This window comes from Plecotus auritus, assembly GCF_963455305.1.
Source record: "Plecotus auritus genome assembly, chromosome: 7".
Taxonomy (NCBI): Eukaryota; Metazoa; Chordata; class Mammalia; order Chiroptera; family Vespertilionidae; genus Plecotus; species Plecotus auritus.
Window position 1 is genome coordinate 61,026,073 of NC_137774.1, and position 22,903 is coordinate 61,048,975.

The 22,903-nt window shown below is 42.7% G+C and overlaps 2 protein-coding genes across 2 annotated transcripts in view; both read left to right on the plus strand.

Moving 5' to 3' along the window:
• LOC308252652 (phospholipid-transporting ATPase ABCA3-like) overlaps window positions 1-22,903 on the plus strand; it is a gene marked incomplete at both ends in the record, with an annotated part of 430,835 nt that overhangs the window by 319,571 nt on the left and 88,361 nt on the right. The gene's annotated exons all lie outside the window — the stretch shown is intronic.
• LOC308254455 (prolyl 4-hydroxylase subunit alpha-1-like) lies at window positions 8,218-9,837 on the plus strand (the record flags this gene model as incomplete). The annotated part of the gene is given in 3 exon segments (XM_080680563.1): window positions 8,218-8,397; window positions 8,400-9,146; window positions 9,148-9,837. Coding segments are annotated over 3 exon segments (1,617 nt in total).

Below are 22,903 nucleotides of genomic sequence, written 5' to 3' on the forward strand. Positions count from 1 at the left end.
CTAGTCTTCATTTGGTTATTTAGGATGGTTTTTCTATATTTTAGTTGTAATTCCAGTTTGGTCCTGGAAGAGTGTCAGTGAGCTTCCACTTATTCTGCTATCACTTTGGAATTCCCCTACTTTGCCTTCTAATTCACTGGTTCAGCCCTCAGTTTCTTCTAGTCTTCTGTTCATTACTTCCAGGGTATTCTTTATTTCAGCTATGCCATTCTTCATTTATTTTTATTCATGTTTTCAACTTGTTTTTTCAGAACCTGTTGGTGTACTTCTCATTCAGTTTCTTATAATACTCACTAGAGGCCCAGTGCATGAAAATTTGTGCACTTGGTGGGGGGGGGGGGTCCCTCAGCCCAGCCTGTACCCTCTCACAGTCCAGGAGCCCTCGGGGGATGTCCAGCTGCCAGCTTAGGCCTGCTCCCTGGAGGATTTGGCCTAAGCTGGCAGTCAGACATCCCTCTGGAAGCCTAGGAGCCCTCGGGGGATGTCCAACTCCTGCCACCGCTGCTGAGCTTGCAGCCACCAGCCTGGTTTGTGGCTGAATGGATTTCCACCTGTGGGAGCACACTGACCACCAGGGGGCAGCTTCTTTGTTAAGCATCTGCACCCTAGTGGTCAATGCATGTCATAGCGATGGATCATTCTGCCATTAGGGTAAATTTGCATATTACCCTTTTATTATATAGGATTAAGTTGCTTATAGTTCTCACTAAGTTGTTTGAACACCCTTATAACCATTATTTTGAATTCTTAATTTGACAAATTGCTTGCTTTCATTTCATTTATTTCCTTCTCTGATGATATCTTCCTTTCATTTGGGGGTTGTTTCTTTGTTTCTCCATTTTAGTGGTCTGATAGTCCATGGCACCAGGTTAGGTGTCCTAGGTCACTGTGGAAGGTCTTTGCATCCAAGGTCAGGCACACTGGGTCTGAGGCAGGTCCTGTGTCTGGGGGTATTAGGTCATGACTATGGGGCCCTTCAAAAGGTAGTGGGGTTGGTTGTCCAGGGGCACTGGGTCAGGCTCAATGAGTCACGATGCCAGGTCCATGTGAATAGCAGCATTAGGTCACTGTGGAAGGCCTGGTGCCCCACATCCAGGCAGTGGGGCAGTTATCCAGGGTCCCTGGGTTGTGTGTGCCTAGACTGTGCAGCGTGTTTGTGTATCTGGATGGGTCATGTGTCAAGGTGGCGGGGCAGGCCAGGCACAGTGTTCCTCAAGGCATCCAGCTATGTTGGGCACACTGATCCTCAACATGGCATGGCAGCCAGGTGCCCCTCTCATTAAGGGGGCAGGGTGGGCTGGCCCATCCTCTCATGAAGGGAGTGGGGAAGTTGCATTGCTCCTCAAATCTTTGGGGTTGGTGGGGTGGATCACTACTATATCTAATGAAGAAAGACTTCACTACCACCAACCTGAATCTTCTCTCTAGAGAAGATGACAGTGGAAAGCAAAGGAGGAGCCTGAGATGAATGATCCCTGTTTGTGAAGCACTCCACACACTCTTTATTGGATGATCTGGTTGAGAAAATTTGACTGTTCACCAGCCTTTGAACACTGTGGAGAATAAGCAGTCCACAGAGCAGAACTTACTTTAGCAGGGCTCTTTTGCCTCTGAGAGTGTTGCTTGTGTAAGTAGTTGGGTGGTTGTGCTTTGATGTGTTCTGAAACTCTCCACTGGGGGAACTGGCTCTGGGGCCTCCCATTGTGCACTACAATACAATCTGCAGATGGCTGCTACTTGTGATGGACTTGGAGATGCCCAGAAGAGGCTAAGCTGTGAACCAAGGCAGGCTGACCCTAGTGCTGGACCTGGGGCCACTTAGTGAGAAGCACTTGACCTGCTGAGGCCAGGTGCTGCTTGTTTGAGATACTTTTTAGGAAAATGTGGAGCATGGGCCAAGACAGGCCACCTTTATGGAAAAGCCACTGGAAACAGCTTGTGTGGGCCTGAAAGTTGGGTGGGGCAGGGCCTCGGGGAATTACTAGGGTGGGGCAACAGTCTGAGCCAGGTTGCTGGAGTCTCAGATATGACATCCCCCTGTTGGATTGGTGGGGGGAAGGCTAGCCAAAGGAACACTGGCCTCTGCCAGCACTTCTGTATGGGAGAAAGCTGCCCCCCACAGCTTTTGCACTGATGCCAGACAATTAATTCCTCCCCATAGGAGTCTGGTGCCTTTCAAGCTGCTGTCTTAGCACCAGAGATCAAAAGTCCAAGTAAGTCTGAGCATGAGCTCTTTATGAGAATCTGTGTGAAACTTCAGGAGTCTCAGCCTTCCTCAGCCGCAATCTCTGCTGGTCTTTATAGCCAGAAGTTAAGGGGACTTCTCTTCATAGCACTGGAACTCTGGAGTGCTGGGCCTGGTATGAGGTTGAGACCCCTTGCTCTTCAAAGGGGACCTCCACAGCTGAGATATCCCTCCCAAGTTTTACCCACCACACATGGGTATGGGACCAGCCCATTCTGCATCTCTACTCCTCCCACCAGTCTCTATGTGGCTTCTTCTTTAATTCCCTAGTTGTGGGATTTCCATTCAGCCATATTTCAGGTGATTCTGAATGATGATTGTTCTGTAGTTTAGTTGTTATTTTGATGTGGCTGTGGGAAGAGGCAAGTACCATATTTACCTATGCAGCCATCTTGCCCTGCAGTGGGAAAACAATTTTTGAATATCACACAATTTACTAGTAGAACACTGAAATTAATAGAAAGCACATGAAAAAAAAACTAAAAAGTGTCTAGACAACAAAAACTACTGAACATCTATAAAAATGTCTAGCCCTAGTCAGTTTGGTTCAGTGGATAGAGCATCAGCCTGCAAACCAAAGGATCCCAGGTTCGCTTTTGATCAAGGGCACGTACCTTGGTTGCAGGCTCCTCCCTGGCCTGGACCCTGGTCAGGGCTTGTGCAGGAGGCAACCAATTGGTATGTTTCTCTCACATTGATGTTTCTGTCTTCCCCTCTCTCTCCCACTCTCCCTAAAAAAAAATAATGAAGCCTGACCGGTGTGACTCAGTGATTGGGCATTGACCTATGAACCAGGAGGTCACGGTTTGATTCCTGGTTGGGGCACATGCGTGGGTTGCAGACTCAATCCCTGGTGAGGGTCATGCAGGAGACAGCCAATCAATTCATTTATGTTTATATCTCTCTCCCTTCCTCTCCGATTTAAAAAAAAAAAAAAAGGTTCCTAAAAAAATTATGTCTGTGACATTTTAATTTAGGACTATTCCTAAATTATTCCCCCTTCCCAGATCAGTGGTATGGTAGCCATGAAAATCAGTCGCCACTCAGTTAATGAAAAGAAATTATCTTTTTAGAACTCCATTAAATGCCCATCCCTAGAGCACTGTCAATACTTTGACTGAAATAGCAGCTCCATAAAATTCTTTATCCTGGGGCATTGTTGCTATTGCATTTGAACCAGGGCTCAGGCCTTTTGGGGGAAAGCCATTCCCAGGACATTATTCAAAACAATGGTAATCTGATAACATCGCCACAGTTGGCTAATGCTGTGATTTCAGCTGGATCAAACAAAAGCTTGGCCAAAACATAATTTTGAAGGCCTGCCTGGAGAGCTAGCTAACCACAGTGAACTATGAAAAGTTCTGGCATTCCCAGGGATCCAGAAAACTCATAATGGTAGTGTGCATGGATAGAAATTACCTAGGAAGGGGAAAGCTTCAGTAATTCATCTCTAGTTGAGGCCTGTAAAAGTAAGATACTGACTTGGAAACTGCCTAAAATTGTAAGTTCTGCCTTTACATATAATTCCCCTTAAGCAATGAGGGAAGACTTATGGGCTGTAAGCATCTAAAGATATATTTTAGCTGGTTACTAAATTATACTTACCCAGAGCTGACCCCTAGAAGCCAATATCAAAAATAAAAACAATAATTATTTTTAAAGTCTATCTGAGGAATGAGTGGCTGCAAATTATATAGAATAAAGAATCTACAGAATTAGTACACATGTGTCACTAACCAAATGATCAGCAAACATTAGTGAAACAATAACAAAAATAAGTTAGGGAAGGGAGTTCAAGTACCAGAGTTATTACATTTATCCTAATGTCCAGTTTTTAGCAACAACAGAAAGAGCAGGAAAAGAGTTATGGCCTTGATTGTGTCTCTACAAAACTCATATGTTGAATTTCTGACCTCCCCCCCCCCCCCCAGTACTTTAGAATATGGCTGTATCTGGATATAGGATTGTTATGCCCAGATTTCGTGATTCCCAAAGACCACGAGGGAGCCGAGTCCGATGCAAAAGCAAAGAGCCTTTTAATCGAGCTAGCTCGAGCTCAGTCCCACACACACACACACACACACACACACACACACACACACACACACACACACACACACACACCGGCGCAGCGGCGAGGTGGAGAGAGAGAGAGCGTCAGCCCCCAAACGCGTTGATTTATAGGGGGCCTGGGAGAGGTAGGAGGGGTGAGGTAGTGCGGTCTCTGCTGATTGGTCGGGATCAGGTTGCACATGGGGCAGGGTGCGGCTTACCTTCCCCTTGCATTTCTATTGGCTAATCCAAAAGTGTGGGTTGGGCTCTTGAAGAGGTTCTAGGGCAGGAACCTGACTCCACGAGGTGGAGGACATAGAACAAAAGGAACATGGAGTCTCCCCGCCCTTTCAGGATCATTAAATAAGTAATTAAGTTAAAATTGACTGACCAAATATGACTGATGTTTTTATAAGAGGAGGAAATTAGAACATACATATGCTTACATAGAGGGAAGACTGTGTGGAGCCATAAGGAGAAGAAAGCCATTTATTAGCTAAGGAGAGAGGCCTCAGAAGAAACCAACCCTGCTGACACCTTGGTTTCAGATTTCTAGTTTCTAGAACTATGAGAAAATAAATTTCTGGCATTTGTGGTACTTTGTTATGGTAGCCCTAGAAAACTAATAGATTTTGGTACCAGGGAGTGGGTGCTGCTATAAATAATAACTAAAAATGTGGAAATGACTTTGGAACTGGGTAATAGGTAGAGGCTGGAAGGGTTTTGACGTGCATATTGCAAAAAGCCTTGATTGCCTTGAAAATACTGTTGATAGAAATATAGATGTTAAAGGTGTTCTTGTGAGAGCTCAAAAAGAAGACAGCTATAGAGAAGCTTCTACTGTCAGAAATATACATATATCATCATGAGTACTAAAAGTACTTTTGATAAAGTCTCAGATGGAAATAAGGAACATGGTATTGGAAATGAGGAAAAACTGACCCTTATATGAAGTGATTAGAAAATGTTAAAGAATTTGGACAAATTGTGTTCTAGTGTTTTTGAAAAATAGAAATTGTAAACTTGGATGTTGAGGATATTTCTAAGCAAAGTGTTAAAGGCATGGCCTGGTGTTTCCTTGATACTTATAATAAAATAAGAGAGGAGAAAGATACATTGAAAAAACAATTGTTAAGCAAAAAGGAATGGGAACTTCATGATCTGGAAAATTCTCAACCTATCCATGTTGCAAAAAAAATGAGAAAGTGTGTTCCGGGCAGAACATCCATCAAGAGTTAGTTGGACAACCACTTGCAAAAAACTTATGGGTATGTGACCTAAGGAGGACCCACTTGTCTGACAGGATGAAATAAAGGAAGGCTGACTTCTAAGATACCACAGGGCAGGGCAATTGAACAACCTGCCCAGTGCAAAGGGGAAAACTGATCAGGTGCCGATTTATAGTATCTTTGATATCAAATAAATGAGGTACTCAAGAGAAGTACACTGAGTGGCCAGATTATTATGCGTTCAGAGATCATAATAATGTAGCAATGCTATATTCCTATCTTAAATTTCAACATTTCCAGTTTTTTATGCAAAAACATCTACTAACCTTCAAGAAAAGAAAAGAATGACCCTGACGGCAGTTCAGAAGTCAGCAGGGCTGTTACTGTTAGGAGACCCCTGAGAGTACAGTCCTGGAAATGGGTTTATCTCCTTCACTGGTTCAGAGGGGTCAGGGCTTCAACCTGAGCCTAAAACAATATGACTGGTGTTCTTATAAGGAAAAAATAGGAATGGAGATCCAAGATGGCAGGAGAGTAGGTAAAAGTTAAACTCATCTCCTCCCAGGAAAAAAATTGGAATTACAAGTAAAATATAGAACAATCAACCTGAACAATCAACTGAAGACTAGCTGAAGTATGATAACCAAGGAATTACAAAATAAGTCACACTGATACTGGTAGAAAGTACAGAGAAATGAAAAGGCAACCTACAGAATGGAAAAAATATTTGCAAACCATCTATCTGATAAGAGGTTAATATCCAAAATATATAAGAAATTCATGCAACTCAGTAGCAAAAACCAAACCAATAACAACAAAAAAATGACCTGATTAAAAATGAGCAAAAGGCCTCAATAGACATTTTTCTAAAGAAGACATACAAATGACTAACAGGCACATTAAAAGATGATTAAAACAACTAATCATCGGGAAAATACATATCAAAACACCATGTAGATATCACCTCACACCTGTTAGGATAGCTATTATCAAAAAGAAGAGATGACAAGTATTGGTGAGGATGTGCAGAAAAGGTAACTCTTGTACACTGTTGGTGAGAATATAATTGGTGCAGCCACTATGGAAAACAGTATGGAGCTTCCTCAAAACACTAAAAATAGAACTACTATATAACTTAGTAATCTCTTCTGGTTATATACCCAAAGGAAATGACATCAGTATGTCTAAATGATATCTGCACTCTTGTATTATTACTCACAATAATGAAGATATGGAAACAATCTAAGGGCCTGTAAACAAATACGGAGATAGAAAATGTGATAAATAGAATGTTATTCAGCCTAAAAAAGGAAGAAATCCTGGGGGAGATCCAAGATGGCAATGGTGTAGGTGGAAGTTCCACTCACCTTCTCTGAGAAAAAATCTGAATTATGACTAAAGTATAGAGCAATAAACCTGAATAATTAGCTGAAGACTAGCTGGACGGAAGTCTTATAACCAAGGATTTACAGAAGAAACCACATTGAAACTCAGAAGGGTGGATACATGAAAGGGCTGGCCCTGCACATACATGTGGCAGTTGAAAATTCAGAGGGGTATATCAGCTGCAGAGCTCTTCACCTAAGAATCCTGGGCATCCTCATGATAAACTCCCCAGCCTGGAGTACCAGTGCTGGGAAGAGTAACCCACATAATATCTGGCTATGAAAAGCAATAGGGATTCTGTCCACTGGGGTGAGATGGAAGACTTCTGGAAACCCAGGAGCTCTCTAAAAAGGCCAGCACACAAAATCTCATTTGTGGCCACTCATCCTGGGCTCTGGTGTAGGGATGGTGGCTCAGAGTGAACTGGAATCATACAGGGGAATACGGTGTTGTGTGGTTTTGGGAAGAGAGCTGGAGGAATGGCCACCAATGTCTCTGTGCTGAGTCCCTCTCCCACACTACCCACAGATGTTATTTTTCCTGGGTCAGGCACTCCCCTTCATAGGCATCAGCCTGGGGAGATACACTATCCCCGCCCTCTTGACTTCTTGTGGCCCAACTCTTCCAAGCTTATGCCCTATGGAGAAATCAACCAGCTGTGTCCAGCCAGTGCCCATGGTGCATTCTTTCTTGGAAGACTCTCAAGAGGTTTGGGGCGGACTCATGGCATGTCAGAGATGCACATGGAGAGACTAAATTGTGTGGCTTTGAGGCAAGAGCTATTTTCCCCACATACCTGACCAGCACCTCCCGCTTCCCCACAGCATCATTCTGAGGAGATATACTAGCCCCACCCTCCCAACTGCCTGTGGCTACATCCAGCCAAGCTTGTACCCTGTGGAGGAATCAACTAGCTGCAACCATCCTGGACCCATGGTGCAGTCATTCTTGGAAGGCTCTCAAAGAGGTCCAGGCTGACTCAGTGGTGTCAGAGAGGCACAAGGTAAGAATGAATTGTGTGGCTATAAGGCAAGGGTCATTTTTCCGAACACACCCCATATGGTGCCACCATTACTGTGCAGAACCCTCCCACCACACAGTCAAATCTTAATCTGTTTTAGACTGATTAACTCTGCTGGAATTCACTGATGACTGCCTGAAACGCCACACAGTCAAAATATCTGCAAGCCCAGTCGCATCGCCAGCGGGCAGAGGGACAGAGTAGGTAGCCCGCCCGGGTGCAGGCAACAGGGCACTGAAGAACCGCTCCGGCCCCACTTCCCAGGTGTGTGAACCTTTAAAATTATGACTTCCAAGATGATCCAGTATATTTTAATTGTAGGGATTCTACTTCCCCAGTCTTTGGCCCATCCAGGCTTTTTTATTTCAATTGGTCAGATGACTGATTTGATTCATACAGAGAAAGATCTGGTGACTTCCCTGAAAGACTATATTAAGGCAGAAGAAGATAAATTAAAACAAATAAAAAAAAATGGGCAGAGAAGTTAGATTGGCTAACCAGCACAGCGACAAAAGATCCAGAAGGATTTGTCGGGCACCCTGTAAATGCATTCAAGTTAATGAAGCATTTGAATACTGAGTGGAGTGAGTTGGAGAATCTAGTCCTTAAGGATATGTCAGATGGCTTCATCTCTAACCTAACCATTCAGAGACAGTACTTCCCTAATGATGAAGATCAGGTTGGGGCCACCAAAGCTCTGTTGCGTCTTCAGGAGACCTACAATTTAGATACAGATACCATCTCAAAGGGTAATCTTCCAGGAGTAAAACACAAATCTTTTCTAACAGTTGAGGACTATTTTGAGTTGGGCAAAGTGGCCTATACAGAAGCAGATTATTACCATACAGAACTGTGGATGGAACAGGCACTCAGGCAGCTGGATGAAGGCGAGGCTTCTACCACTGACAAGGTCTCAATCCTAGACTATTTGAGCTACGCCGTGTACCAGCAGGGAGATCTCAATAAGGCACTTTTGCTTACAAAGAAGTTTCTTGAACTAGATCCTGAACATCAGAGAGCTAATGGTAACTTAAAATATTTTGAGTATATAATGGCTAAAGAAAAAGATGCCAATAAATCTGCTTCAGATGACCAATCTGATCAGAAAACCTCACTGAAGAAAAAAGGAGTTGCTATGGATTACCTGCCAGAGAGACAGAAGTACGAAATGCTGTGCCTTGGGGAGGGTATCAAAATGACTCCTCGGAGACAGAAAAAAACTCTTTTGCCACTACCATGATGGAAACCGGAATCCTAAATTTATTCTGGCTCCAGCCAAACAGGAGGATGAGTGGGACAAGCCTAGTATTATTCGCTTCCATGATATTATTTCTGATGCAGAAATTGAAATTGTCAAAGATATAGCAAAACCAAGGCTGAGGCGAGCCACCATTTCAAATCCAATTACAGGAGACTTGGAGACGGTACATTACAGAATTAGCAAAAGTGCCTGGCTCTCTGGCTATGAAAACCCTGTGGTGTCTCGAATTAATATGAGAATACAAGATCTAACAGGACTAGATGTTTCCACAGCAGAGGAATTACAGGTAGCAAATTATGGAGTGGGAGGACAGTATGAACCCCATTTTGATTTTGCACGGAAAGATGAGCCAGATGCTTTCAAACAACTGGGGACAGGAAATAGAATTGCAACATGGCTGTTTTATATGAGTGATGTGTCAGCGGGAGGAGCCGCTGTTTTTCCCGAAGTCGGAGCAAGTGTTTGGCCCAAAAAGGGAACTGCTGTTTTCTGGTATAACCTATTTGCCAGTGGAGAAGGAGATTATAGCACACGGCATGCAGCGTGTCCAGTGCTAGTTGGAAACAAATGGGTATCCAATAAATGGCTCCATGAACGTGGACAAGAATTTCGCAGACCTTGCGCCTTGTCAGAATTGAAATGACGCATAGGTATTTCTTCCTCTCCTGCTGTGCTCGGATGTGACTGATACACAGTTCCCCGTCTTAACTATCAAGAGTTTACAAGTGACTAACACACTCCATGACTGATTCATTATGAACCTCATCCCATGTTTCATCTGTGGACAATCACTAGCTTTGTGGGTTTTTTTCTTTTAAAAGTAACACTAAATCACCACATTGTACAATATAAAACTTTAAAGTTCAGTTGGTATCACAGAGGACAAAGCAAGGCAGTTAAAAATGAGGAATTTTTGCATTTGTTACATTTTAAAGAACGTTCTGGTTAGATAAAAAATACACCTTAAGCATCTGATTATGGCATAGCACTGCATCTCAGTTGGTGGGTGGTCGGATAGAATGGGCCATGCAATTAAGGAACAGGTGCCTGTAGTATGTACCTGGTACTGTGTTTACCTAGTCTGTCTTATTTTCCGGATCTGCCTGAAGACTAGGAATAAACTAGGCCTCTACTCTCGGTTCCATACAATGTGTGCCTCTCCCTCCACTTTCTAAGTAGATTTTTTTCTTCCCAAGTCCTTTTTAAAGAAAGTATACTGTATTTTACCAATCCCCTTTTCCTCTCATAGCTCCTTTGAGGAGAATTAAATCTGAGGTAAAATACTTGGATTTAAAAATTAACAGAAAGTCCTATATAACAGCACTGGGGCTTCTTAACTAAACTGATCATCACTTGGTCTGTTTCTTTGTCCTTTTTCCTAAATGACTGATGATTTTGTCCATAAAATTTGCTGTTTTTCTTAATGCTAAAAAAAAAAAAAAAAAATCTGCAAGCCCCAGGCAGGTGGTAGCTGGCCTTGTCTATCCTGAAACTATCATTTAGTGGCCTCAGACCCAGTACTGGAACCAACTTTAAACTGTATTAACCTGGTGAATACTATTCATCCATACCTGGTGACTCACTGTGCCTAACAGGCAGCCAGAAGGCAGATGTGGATGCCAGGGTTCTTTCTGCCTTTTGTTGGCATGCCCCAGGATTAATATTGGAGGAAACCAGCCTCACTATGCAACTTGACCTACCCACATGAACCCAAGCTCAGCAGAGGCAGCCACAAACTGTGGATTATACTGTAGCTCCTAACAGGTAGCCCAAGGCTGGCCACACAGTGCTTCACATTGACCTGCACAAGAGTCCCTCCAAAGAGACTCCAGAACCAACACATCCAGTGGCAAGATTTAGACCACATCAGAGTACAATCCAATTAGATCCTCAAGTGACATACCCAAAAAAGACCTCAGCTGGCACCAGACCATGATGGGATGAAATATGTATTGTTGTATCAGCCCTCAAACAGCAGCCTGTACACTGTGGTAGGGGCCAATTCTCACATACAGTCAGGCTGAAGAAGAATTAACATAATTAAAATGTCCATACTACCCAAAGCAATCTTTAGATTCAATGCAATTTCTATTAAAATACCAATTGCATATTTCACAGATGTAGCACAAATATTCCAAAAACTTATATAAAAACAAAAGGACCTTGTATAGTCTCAGCAATCTTGAGAAAGAAGGACAAAGTTGAAGGTATCATAATACCTAATATCAAATTATACTGTAAGGCCATTGTAATCAAAACAGCCTGGTTATAGGCATAAAAACAGGCACATAGATCAATGGAACAGAACAAAGAGCCAGAAGTAAACCCATGTGTTTATGGTCACTTGGTATTTGACAAAGAAGGCAAGAGCATACAATGCTGTAGATTCCGTCTCTTCAATAAATGGTGTTGGGAAAATTGGGCAGGTACATGCAAAAAAAATGCAACTGGACAGCCAATTTACAGCACACAAAAGAATAAATTCAAAGTGGAAAAAAGATAAATGGAAGGTACAAAATCATAAAAATTCTAGAAAAAAAACTTAGGCAATGAAATCTCAAGCATTGCTCATAGCAATATTTGTGTTGATATATCTCCTAGGGCAAGGGAAACAAGGAAAAATAAATAAATGGGATTATATCAAGCTAACAAGCTCCTGCACAGCAAAAGAAACCACCATCAAAATGAAAATGGAAGATCTGAACATGGCGGCTGGCAGGACTGGAGTGAGGGAGAGAATGTGACACCTGTATAACAGCTGGCACAATGACATTGGTGTTGAACATCACTATGATAAGTTGAAGGGGCGCTCTCTCCCACAAATGAGACATCAACAATCAAGTCCCAATTACAACAGTAGAGCCCAAATAATGCACACAAGGGGAATTGCTAGAGCATTTGGCTCAGGTGAACAAAGAGTCTACACCACTGCATGCCTCAAGACACTTTCTACATAATGCCATCCCACAAAGACTGGGAGGCATAGCAGTTCTATCTAATATATAGAAGCAAATACAGAGAGACAGCTAAAATGGGAAGACAAAGAAATAACACCCAAATGAATGAAAAGAAGGAATCTAAAAAAAAATTAATTAATTAAATGGAGGCAAGCAAACTATCAGACATAGAGTTCAAAGAAATAAGCATGCTTAATGAAATTAGTGCAAATTACAACAGCATAAAAAAGGAAATAGTTGCCATGAACAAGAACCAGACAGAAATGAAGAATTATACAGTATATATATACATATATTATATAGACAGTATATCTGACATCAAGAACACACTGGTTGGCATTAGAAGTAGACTGGATGAAAAAGAGAATTGAATCAGAGATTTGGAAGACAAGGTAGAAATAAATACCTAATTAGAGCAGCAAATAGAAAAAAGAATAGCTCTAACCTGTTTGGCTTGGTGGATAGAGCATTGACCTGTGGACTGAAGGGTCCCAGGTTCGATTCTGGTCAAGGGCATGTACCTTGGTTGTGGGCACATCCCCAGTAGGAGGTGTGCAGGAGGCAGCTGATCAATGTTTCTCTCTCATTGATGTTTCTAACTCTCTATCCCTCCCCCTTCCTCTCTGTAAAAAAAAAAAAAATCAATAAAATATATATATTTTTTAAAAAAGCAGGAAGATAGCTTATGGGAGCTCTGGGACAACATGAAACATAACAACATCCACATTATAGGAATGGCAGAAGGGGAAGAAGGTGAGCAAGGATCAGAGAACCTGTTTAAATAATAATGACAGAAAACTTCCCCAACCTGATGAAGGAAAATGTCATACAAGTTCAGGAGGCACAGAGAATCACAATTAAGATGAACCCAAAGAGACACAAGCCTAGATATATCATAATCAAAATAGGAAACGTTAAAGACAAAGAAAGAATCTTAAAGGCAGCGAGAGAGAGAGAGTTACCTACAAAGAAGCTCCCTTTAGAATGTTAGCTGACTTCTCAATAGAAACACTTCGGACCAGGAGGGAGTGGCATGAAGTAATCAAAGTAATGAAAATCAAGGGCCTAAATCCAAGACCACTATTTCCAGCAAGGCTATCATTTAAAAATAGATGGTGAAATAAAAAGCTTTCCAAACAAAACAAAAAGTAAAAGGAGTACATTATGACCAAACCAGCAATACAAGAAAGGTTAAAGAGACTGCTTTAAGAAGGTGAAGTAAAGGAGAGAGAATCTTTGGCATAAAGAAAATAACAATGGCAATAAAAATATACCTATCAATGATAACCTTAAACGTAAAGGGATTAAATGCTCTAGTCAAAAGCCATAGGGTGACTAACTGAATAAGAAAGCATGATGCCTATATATGCTCTCTACAAGAGACCCACCTCAGAACAAAAGATACACACAGATTGAGAGTGAAGAGATGGAAAATGTATTCCATACAAATGGAAAGGAAAAAAAAAAAAAGCTGGGGTAGCAATACTCATATCAGACAAAATAGACTTCAAAACAAAGGCCACAGCAAGAGACAAAGAAGGCCAATACATATTACTAAAGGGAATGATTCAACAAGAAAATATAACACTTATAAACATATATTCACCCAATATAGGAACATCCAAGTTTATTTAAAAAAAAAACAACTCTTGATGAACTTTAAGGGAGATATTAACAGCAATACAGTTATAGTAGGGAACTTCAACACCCCCACTGACACCACTGGATAGATTTTCCAGACCAAAAAGAAATCAACACGAAATAGGCCTTAAGTGACACACTAGATCTGATGAATCTAACTGATATTTACAGAACATTTCACCCCAAAGCAACAAAATATACATTCGTCTCAAGTGCACTTGGAACATTCTCAAAGATAGATCACACATTAGAGAACAAAACAAGTCTATACAAATTCAAGAAGATTGACATAATACCAAGCATCATCTGGGATCACAATAATGTGAAGTTAGAAATCAACTACAATAAAAAAAAACCTCAAAATACTCAAATTAATGGAGGCTAAATAGAATCGTTTTAAAACAATGAATGTGTTACCAATGAGATCAAGCAAGAAATTAAAAACTTCTTGGAAACAAATGAAAATGAATACACAACCAGGCAAAACCTATGGGACACTGTGAAAGCAGACCTAAGAGGAAAGTTGATAGCATTACAGGCCTACCTCAAGAAACAAGGAAAAGCACAAATAAACTATCAAACTCTACAACTAAAGTGAATTAGAAAGAGAACAGCAATAAAAGCCCAGAGGAAGTAGAAGGAAGGAAATAATAAAGATCAGAGTGTAAATAAATGATATAGAAAAACAGTACAAAAGATCAATGAATTCAAGAGCTGGTACTTTGAAAAGATAAATTAGATTGTTGAACCCCTAGCCAGGTTCATCAAGAAACAAAGAGAGAGGACCCAAATAAATAAAATCAGAAATAAAAGTGGTGATATAACAACAGACACCACAGAAATACAAAGGATTGTAAGCAAATACTATGAACAACTTTATGCCAACAAATTGGACAACCTGAGCAAAATCGACAAATTCCTAGAAATACACAACCTCCCAAAACTCAATCAATAAGAATCTGGAAACCTGAGTAGGCTGATAACAACTGAAGAAATTGAAACAGTGGCTTTATAACTCCTAGCAAAAAAAAAAAAAAAAAAAAAAAAAAAAAAAAAAAAAAAAAAAAAATTCCTGGACCAGATAGATTTATAGGAGAAATTTACCAAACATTCAAAGATAAAATAACACCTATTTTCCTCAAACTATTCCAAAAAATTCAAGAGTCAGGAATATTTCAAAGCTCTTTTTACAAAGCCAATATTATCCTAATTCCAAAACCAGATAAAGACACTACAAGAAAGAAAATTACAGACCAATATCCCTGATGAACATAGATGCTAAAATCCTCAACAAAATATTAGCAAATCGGATCCAGCAATATACTAAAAAGATCATACACCATGATCAAGTGGGATTTGTTCCAGGGATGAAGGCTGGTACAATATTTGCAAATTAATAAATGTGATATATCACATAAAATTGAAAGATAAACATCACATGATCGTATCAATAGGTTCCAAAAAAGCATTCAACAATATTCATCACCCTTTCTTGATAAAAACTCTCAGAAAAGTGGGAATAGATGAATCATTCCTTAACACAATAAAAGCCTTATATGTCAAACCTACAGCCAACATCATACTCAATAGCCAAAAACTAAAACCATTTCCCCTAAGAACAGGAACAAGACAGGAATGCCCACTTTCACCACTTTTGTTTGACATAGTGCTGGAAGTCCTAGCCACAGCAATCAGATAAGAAGAAAAGATAAAAGGCATCCAAATTGAAAAGGAGGAAGTAAAACTGTCATTATTTGCATATGACATGATATTGTACATAGAAAACTCTAAGGACTCCACCAGGAAACTATTGGACTTAATAAATGAATTTGGTAATGTAGCAGGATACAAAATTAACATCCAGAAATTGATGACATTTTTATACACCAATAATGAACTCTCAGAAAGAGAAACTAAAAAAAAAAAAAATCCCATTTACCATTGCAACCAAAAAAATTTTCAAAAAAAAAGGATAGCTAGGTATAAACTTAACCAAGGAGGTAAAAGACCTTCAATTGGAAAAAAAAAAATAGGTTATTGAAGCACAGGAAGATTCAAACAAATGGAAATGAATAGACATTTCTCCAAAGTGGACATACAAATGGTCAAGAGACATATGAAAAAATGCTTGAAGTCACTAATCATCAGAGAAATGCAAATTAAAACCACAATGAGATATCACCTCACACCTGTCAGAATGGCTATCATAAAAAAACCAACAAAAAACAAGTGCTAGCAAGGATGTGGAGAAAAGGGAACACTAGTTCACTTTTGGTTGGAATGTAGATTGGTACAGCCACTGTGAAAAACAGTATGGACTTTCCTTTTAAAAATAATAAAATAAAAATGGAACTTCTGTTGACCCAGCAATCCCACTTTTGGGAATATGTACTAAAAATTCCAAAGTACCAATCAGAAAGCATATATGCACCCACCCCTATGTTCATAGCAGCATTATTTACAACTAGAGGCCTGGTGCACGAAATTTGTGCACTGGGGGTGGGGGGCGGGTAGTGGGGGGTTTCAGCCCAGCCTACACCCTCTCGCAGTCTGGGAGCTCTTGAGGGATGTCTGACTAATGGCTCCCTGGGGAGCAGGCCTAAGCCATCCGTCAGACATCCTTAGCACTGCCGCAGAGGCGGGAGAGGCTCCCACCACCGCTACTGCGCTCACCAGCCATGAGCCTGGCTTCTGGCTGAGCGGCACTCCCCTGTGGGAGCACACTGACCACCAGAGGGCAGCTCCTGTGTTGAGCATCTGCCCCCTGGTGGTCAGTGCACATCATAGCGACTGGTCAACCAGTTAACTGTCTGCCCCTGGTGGTCAGTGCATGTCATAGTGAGCGGTTGAGTGGCCTTAGCATATCATTAGCATACTAGAGGCCCAGTGCACAAAATTCATGCATGGGTAGGGTCCCTAGTGGCTGCCAGCTGCTGCCTGCCTTCATTCCTTGCCACCCCCTGGTGGTCAGTGCACATCATAGCGAGCAATCAAACTCCCGGTCAGTCGAACTCCTGAGGGAACACTTTGCATATTTAGCTTTTATATATATAGATTACGCTTTGATTGGTTGAACGGATGAACAAATGACTGGACACTTAGCATATTAGGCTTTTATTATATGGGAAACAGCCCAAGCACCCATCAGTACATGAAGAGATAAAAAAGCTGTGGGACATTCACATAATGAAATACTATACAGCTGTAAAAAAAGGGGGGGGATATCTTACCCTTTGGGGCAGTATGGATGGATGCAGAGAATATTATGCTAAGTGAAATAAGCCAGTCTGAGAAAGACAAATATCACATGATTTCACTTATTTGTGGAATCTGATGAACAAAATGAATTGACCAATAAAATAAGACCTGAGCAAGGAGGCATGGAACAGACTAACATCCCTTGATGTTGGGGTGGGGAGATGAGAAGAGATAAACCAAAGAATTTATATACATACTAGAGGCCTGGTGCACAAATTCGTGCATGGGTAGGGTCCCTCTGGGTGGCCTGCAGGGATCGGGCTGAAACCCGCAGTCCAATGCCACCTGCAGCTCCTACCTGCTGCTCCCGCTCATCCCGGCCCCACTGTGCCTGCTGCAGTCTCGCACCCAATCAGTCCTGATTGGGAGAGGCTCGCGCTGCCTCAGCAGCACTCACCAGCCATGAGCCCTGCATGTGGCGCCTTCCCAAGGGGAGTGGCCTGTGGGATCGAGCTCAAACCTGCTCTCCGACATCCCCAGGGGGTTCCCAGATTGTGAGAGGGCACAGGCCAGTCTGAGGAACCCTACTGGTGCACAATCAGGCCAGGGAGGGACCGCAGGAGGGCTCCAGGGTGTGTCCGGCCCAACTTGCTCAGTTCAAATTGGTTGATTGGGGCCAGAGAGGGACTACAAGAGGGCCACATGGCATATCCAGCCCGTCTCGCCCAGTCCCAATCAGCTGGACCCCAGCAGCAAGCTAACCTACCAATCGACTGTCTGCCCCCTGGTGGTCAGTGCACATCATAGTGAGTGGTTGAGCAGCCTTAGTATATCATTAGCATATTACGCTTTGATTGGTGGTTTGGGTGTTCTGCCGTTTGGTCTATTTGCATATTACCCTTTTATTATATAGGCCATGGACACAGGCAATAGGGTGGTGAACACGTAGAGGGATGGGTATGGTCTGGGAGAAGAGAAAGCGGGTAGGGGTGGGGATAGGAGAGATCTGTAATACTATCAACAGTAATGACAGTTTTACTTCCTCCTTTCCAATTTGGATACCTTTTCTTTTTTCTTCTTACCAGATTGCTGTGGCTAATATTTCCAGTTCTATGTTGAATAAGAATGCTGAAAGTACACAGTTTTGTCTTGTTCCTATTCTTAAGGCAAAAGTTTTTAGTTTTTGCCATTTGAGCATGATATTGGCTGTAGGTTTGTCATATATGGCTTTTGTTATGTTGAGGTATATGTTCCCTCTATTCCCACTTTCCTGAGAGTTTTTATCAAAAATGGGTGCTGGATATTGTCTAATGCTTTTTATGTCTATTGATATGATCATGTAATTATTATCCTTAATTTTGTTTATGTAATACAGCACATTTATTGATTTGCAAATATTATATCAGCCTTGCATTCCCAGAATAAATTGCCCTTGGTCATGGTATACCATCTTTTTAATATATTGTGGGATATGATTTGCTAATGTTGTTGAGAATTTTAGCATCTATGTTCATCAGAATTGTTGACCTACAATTGTTTTCTTTGTAGTGTTTTGGGGTTAGGATAATGCTGGCCTCATAAAAGTAGCTTGGGAGTTTTCCATCCCTTTGAATTTTCTGGAACAGTTTGAGGAGAATAGAAGTTAATTTTTCTTGCAATGTTTAGTAAAATTCAATTGTAAATCCACCTGGACCAGGATTTTTGTGAGCTGGCAGTTTTTTATTACTTTTTCAATTTTATTAGTTGTTATTAGCCTATTCCAATTTTATGATTCTTTCTAATTGAGTTTGGAAGATTGTATGTTTCCAGAAATTCCCCCATTTCACCCATGTTGTCTAGTTTGTTGGCATATACTGTAGTTGTTCATAGTATTTTCTTACAATCCTTTATATTTCTGGGTGTCAGTTGTTATAACACCTCTTTCATTTCATTTATTTTTATATTGTTCATATGGCTTTATTTATATTGTTTTCATTTCATTTTATTTTTATTTTTAATATTTTTATTTTTCTATTGGAGTTGAGGTACAGTATAGTTTCAGGTGTACAACCCAGTGATTAGACATTGTTATAACTTACAAAGTGATCATGGGGGCAGGGTGCTCACAGACCAGTATGGGTGTGGGCAGTCTGCTTGTGTGGCTGCTGCTCTTCATACTGGGCTGGGCTGCTCAGGTGGCTGCTGCTCCTTGAATGGGGATGGGCTGCTCATGGAGCTGCTGCTCCTCAGACAGGGGGTGGACTGCTTGCATGGCTGCTGCTCCTCAGACAGGAGTGAGCTGCACGTGCAGCTGCTGCTCCTCAGACAGGTGAGGGCTGCCTGTGGCTGCTGGTCCTTGGACCAGTGTGGGCTGCACAGGGCTGCCGCTCCTCGGACATGGGAGGTCTGCTCATGTGGCTGCTGTTCCTCGGACCAGATCAGGCTGCTCGTGTGGCTGCTGCTCCTCGGACGGGGGCGGGCTACTCACGTGTTTGCTGCTCCTCGGACAGGGGAGCGTGCCTCTCACACAGCTGCTGCTCCTTGGACAGGAGCGGGCTGCTCATGTGTCTGCCACTCACATGGTTGCAGTGCCCTTGGCTTTCTCCAGGGGTCCTCTGCCCTTCCCGGCTGCAATTTGTCTCAGAGCGGCATTGTGTAATAGGTTTCCTATAGGGCCAAGTGGCTCAGCCTCCTCAGTCATCTGAGCTGGGCACTCTAGGTGTGCCCCTGTGTGTGCTGTGTGCACAGTCTCGTAATTGAGACTTGATTAATATTGGTGTAACTGGAAGGAATTGACCTCCAGGCAAATTGGCTGTGAGGACAGTGGGAGAGCTGCTATGCAGGAAACACTCTTATGGAGTAGGACTTGCTTCAGTGGGGCTTTTGGTTGCTCACTGAGTCTACCTTTTGAGTGTGTCACTTGTGGATGTGTAGAGTTATAATCTGGTATGATCTGAAGCTTTCCACCAGGTGCACTGGCTCTAGGGCCAAGTGGTACCAAGGCGGTACAAAGTCAGCCAATGCCCAGGGCCACCTATTAGGAGCTACAGCGGGATCTGCAGACAACTGCTACTTGCTATTTTTATTGGGCTTAGAGATGCCCAGGTGAGACCCAAATGTGAAGCAAGACAGGCTGGTGCTAGTTGGGTCTTGGGCCTTTTATTGATAGGTTTTGGGCACACTGTCACCAGTGTATGGTAAATTGAGAGATTTTAGCAAAGTCTGAAGCCTAAGTTAAGACAGGCCATTAATATGGAAAAGCAGCCACAAAAAGCTTGGGTGGGGCTGCAAATTGGATGGGGCAGGGTCTCAGGGAATCCCCAGGGCTGAGCAAAAAGTGTTCTTCAGGCTGATGGAGACTCATATATGGCTGCCAGTCAGCCCTGGGACAAGGGAGATCCCAGCACAGGAACAATGACCCCTGTGAACACCCCCATCTTGGAGAAAGCCACCCCTGAGTTTCTGCCCCAATGCCAGACAATCCATTTTCTCCTCATATGTGTCTGGATCCCCTGGTGCTGGAGCTCAGAGAAAGCGGGACTGTGTAAGTTTGTGCACCAGCCATTTAAGAACACCTGGGATTCCAGCAGGCTTCCTGTCCCTCAGCCACAATCTGGCCTGATTTTTACAGCCCGTAGTTACAGGAACTGCTTTTCCTAGCTCTGGGATCCTGGGCCGGGAGTCTGCTGTGGGGCTGGGACCTCTTGCTTCTTATGGGTGGCCTCCTCAGTGACGATCTGCCTCCCAATTTAAAATATGGTACACATGGGTGTCGGACCAGCCCATTAAGTGCCTCCACCCCTCCTACCAGTCTCAATGTGCTTTCTTCTTTACTTCTCTAGTTATAAGATTTCCATTCAGCTGGCTTTCAGGCAGTTCTGAATGATGGTTGTTCTGTATTTTACTTGTAATTTCAATGTGGTTGTTGGAGATGGTGAGTACAGACATTTAACTACACCACCATCTTGGTTCTCCCCTCCAGTGTATTCTTTTTAAATATACTTTTATTGATTTTGGAGAAGAAGGGAGAGGGAGAGAGAGGTAGAAGCATCAATGGTGAGAGAGAATCATTGATTGGCTGCCTACTGCATGTCCCACACTGGGGATCAAGCCCGCAACCCAGGCATGTGCCCTGACCAGGAATCAAACCATGACCTCCTGGTACATAGGTCAGTGCTCAACCACCAAGCCACACAGGCTGAGCACCTCCAGTGTATCTTGATGTCAGATACGGTGTTCTTCATATGGTGACTCCAGATGTCCCAGTTTTGATTTGCACTTCTTTCCCCCTGTGGGACTGCACTTGGCCAGCAGCACCAGCAGATTTGGGGAGTCAAATACAGACAGGCCTTTGTTGGGGGTGGTGCAGGCCCTCGTTGGCCATCCCTAGAGAGGGGAGCTAGCCTCTCACCATCTAGCTTTGTGGTGTCCCAGCAGAGATCCTGAAGGGAGGCTTCTAAGTGTGTGCTTCCCTCCAGGTCCGCTGCTGCCCACCATCTGTTCCCAAGCCACTCGGTTCAATACTTGTCTGAGACTACCCATAGTTTCTTCAGAAAAAAAATGCACCTCAGATCCCCTTTGGGTACAGCCAACAGTTCTCTATGTGGGACTTGAGCTTGGCAGGGTGGTGTAACCAGTATTTGGATGACAGGGTTAGTGCACTTTCTCCAACTGGCTGCAAGAAATGGTGCTGGAACCTGGGAGATGGCACCCAAGGGCAGTGTGGGATTTGGCTCAGGACTGGGACCTCCAAAGCCACCTTCTCCAGAGCTATGCTACTCACATCTTCTCTTTATGACTTTAATATGCCCCAAGTCTCTTTCCCTCTACCAGAACTCTGTGTGAGAGTCCAAGAGCAAGTCCTTGCACATTAGCCCTGAAGGAGCTCACCAGGGATTCAAGCAGACTGCCTCCTCTTTTCAGTGGACCAAGTCGCCATTTATTTTTGCTGTCAAATGTTATGCAGGCTCTTCTTCCTGGCCCTGGTCTTCTGGGTTGGAGGTCCCAGCTGGGATTGAGACCCCACTCTCCTCCAAGGGGGGGCTTTGGCATCCATAGTATTTCTCTGGCTTCACAGCCATAGCCCCTGAGTGCAGGAATCAACCCTTTCTGTGTCTCTACCCTTCTTACTAGTCTCTAAGTAACTTCTCTATTTCAACCTTGGATATAATATTCCTGTTCAAGTGTCCTTCTGTTGTTCATTCAGGTTAATTGCTCTACATTTTATAGCTTTAACTCAAGTTTGGCCAGGGAGAAGGTGTGTGTTGCTTTCACCTATTCTGCCACCATTTTCCCCCTGTATAACCATTGTTTTAAACTTTTCATCTGGTAATTTGGTTACTTTCATTTTATGTAATTATTTTTAAGGGTATTTCTCTTGATCTTTCATTTGGAGCATATTTCTATGTCTCCCCATTTGTGTCTGTGAATTAGGTAGATCTTCTATGACTCTCAAAATTGTTAGAATGGCTTTATGCAGAAGGTATCTCTTTGGGTTCAGTAGCACAATCTTTGACATCACCTGAGCTCTGTGTTCCAGGAATGTTTTTTGTGCATTATGTGTACCCTTCTCTTATAGTTGCTTTTAATGCTTTTGGCCCTTTCGTGGGTGAGGTTAACCCCTCAGGCTGGCTGACTATAAGGATAAACCTCAATCCCTGTGCATGAGTTGCTGTGCAGGGACTGCCCTTCGAGGCTGTGTTGCTCCCAGTAGGGTCTGGCACCTGCCTCAATCTTCCTTTGGTTTTGCAACTTGTATGGTAAATTGGGTTGAACTTGATATGGTCTGAAGCCCACCATTAGTTTTGTTGGTTTTGGGTCCATTTGGATGGGGTTCAGGTACAGGCTGATGTCAGATGTTGTGGGTACCTGGCCTTGGGCTACCTATCTGGAGATACCACACTGTTCACTGTGGCTCCATCTACTGGGCCTCTG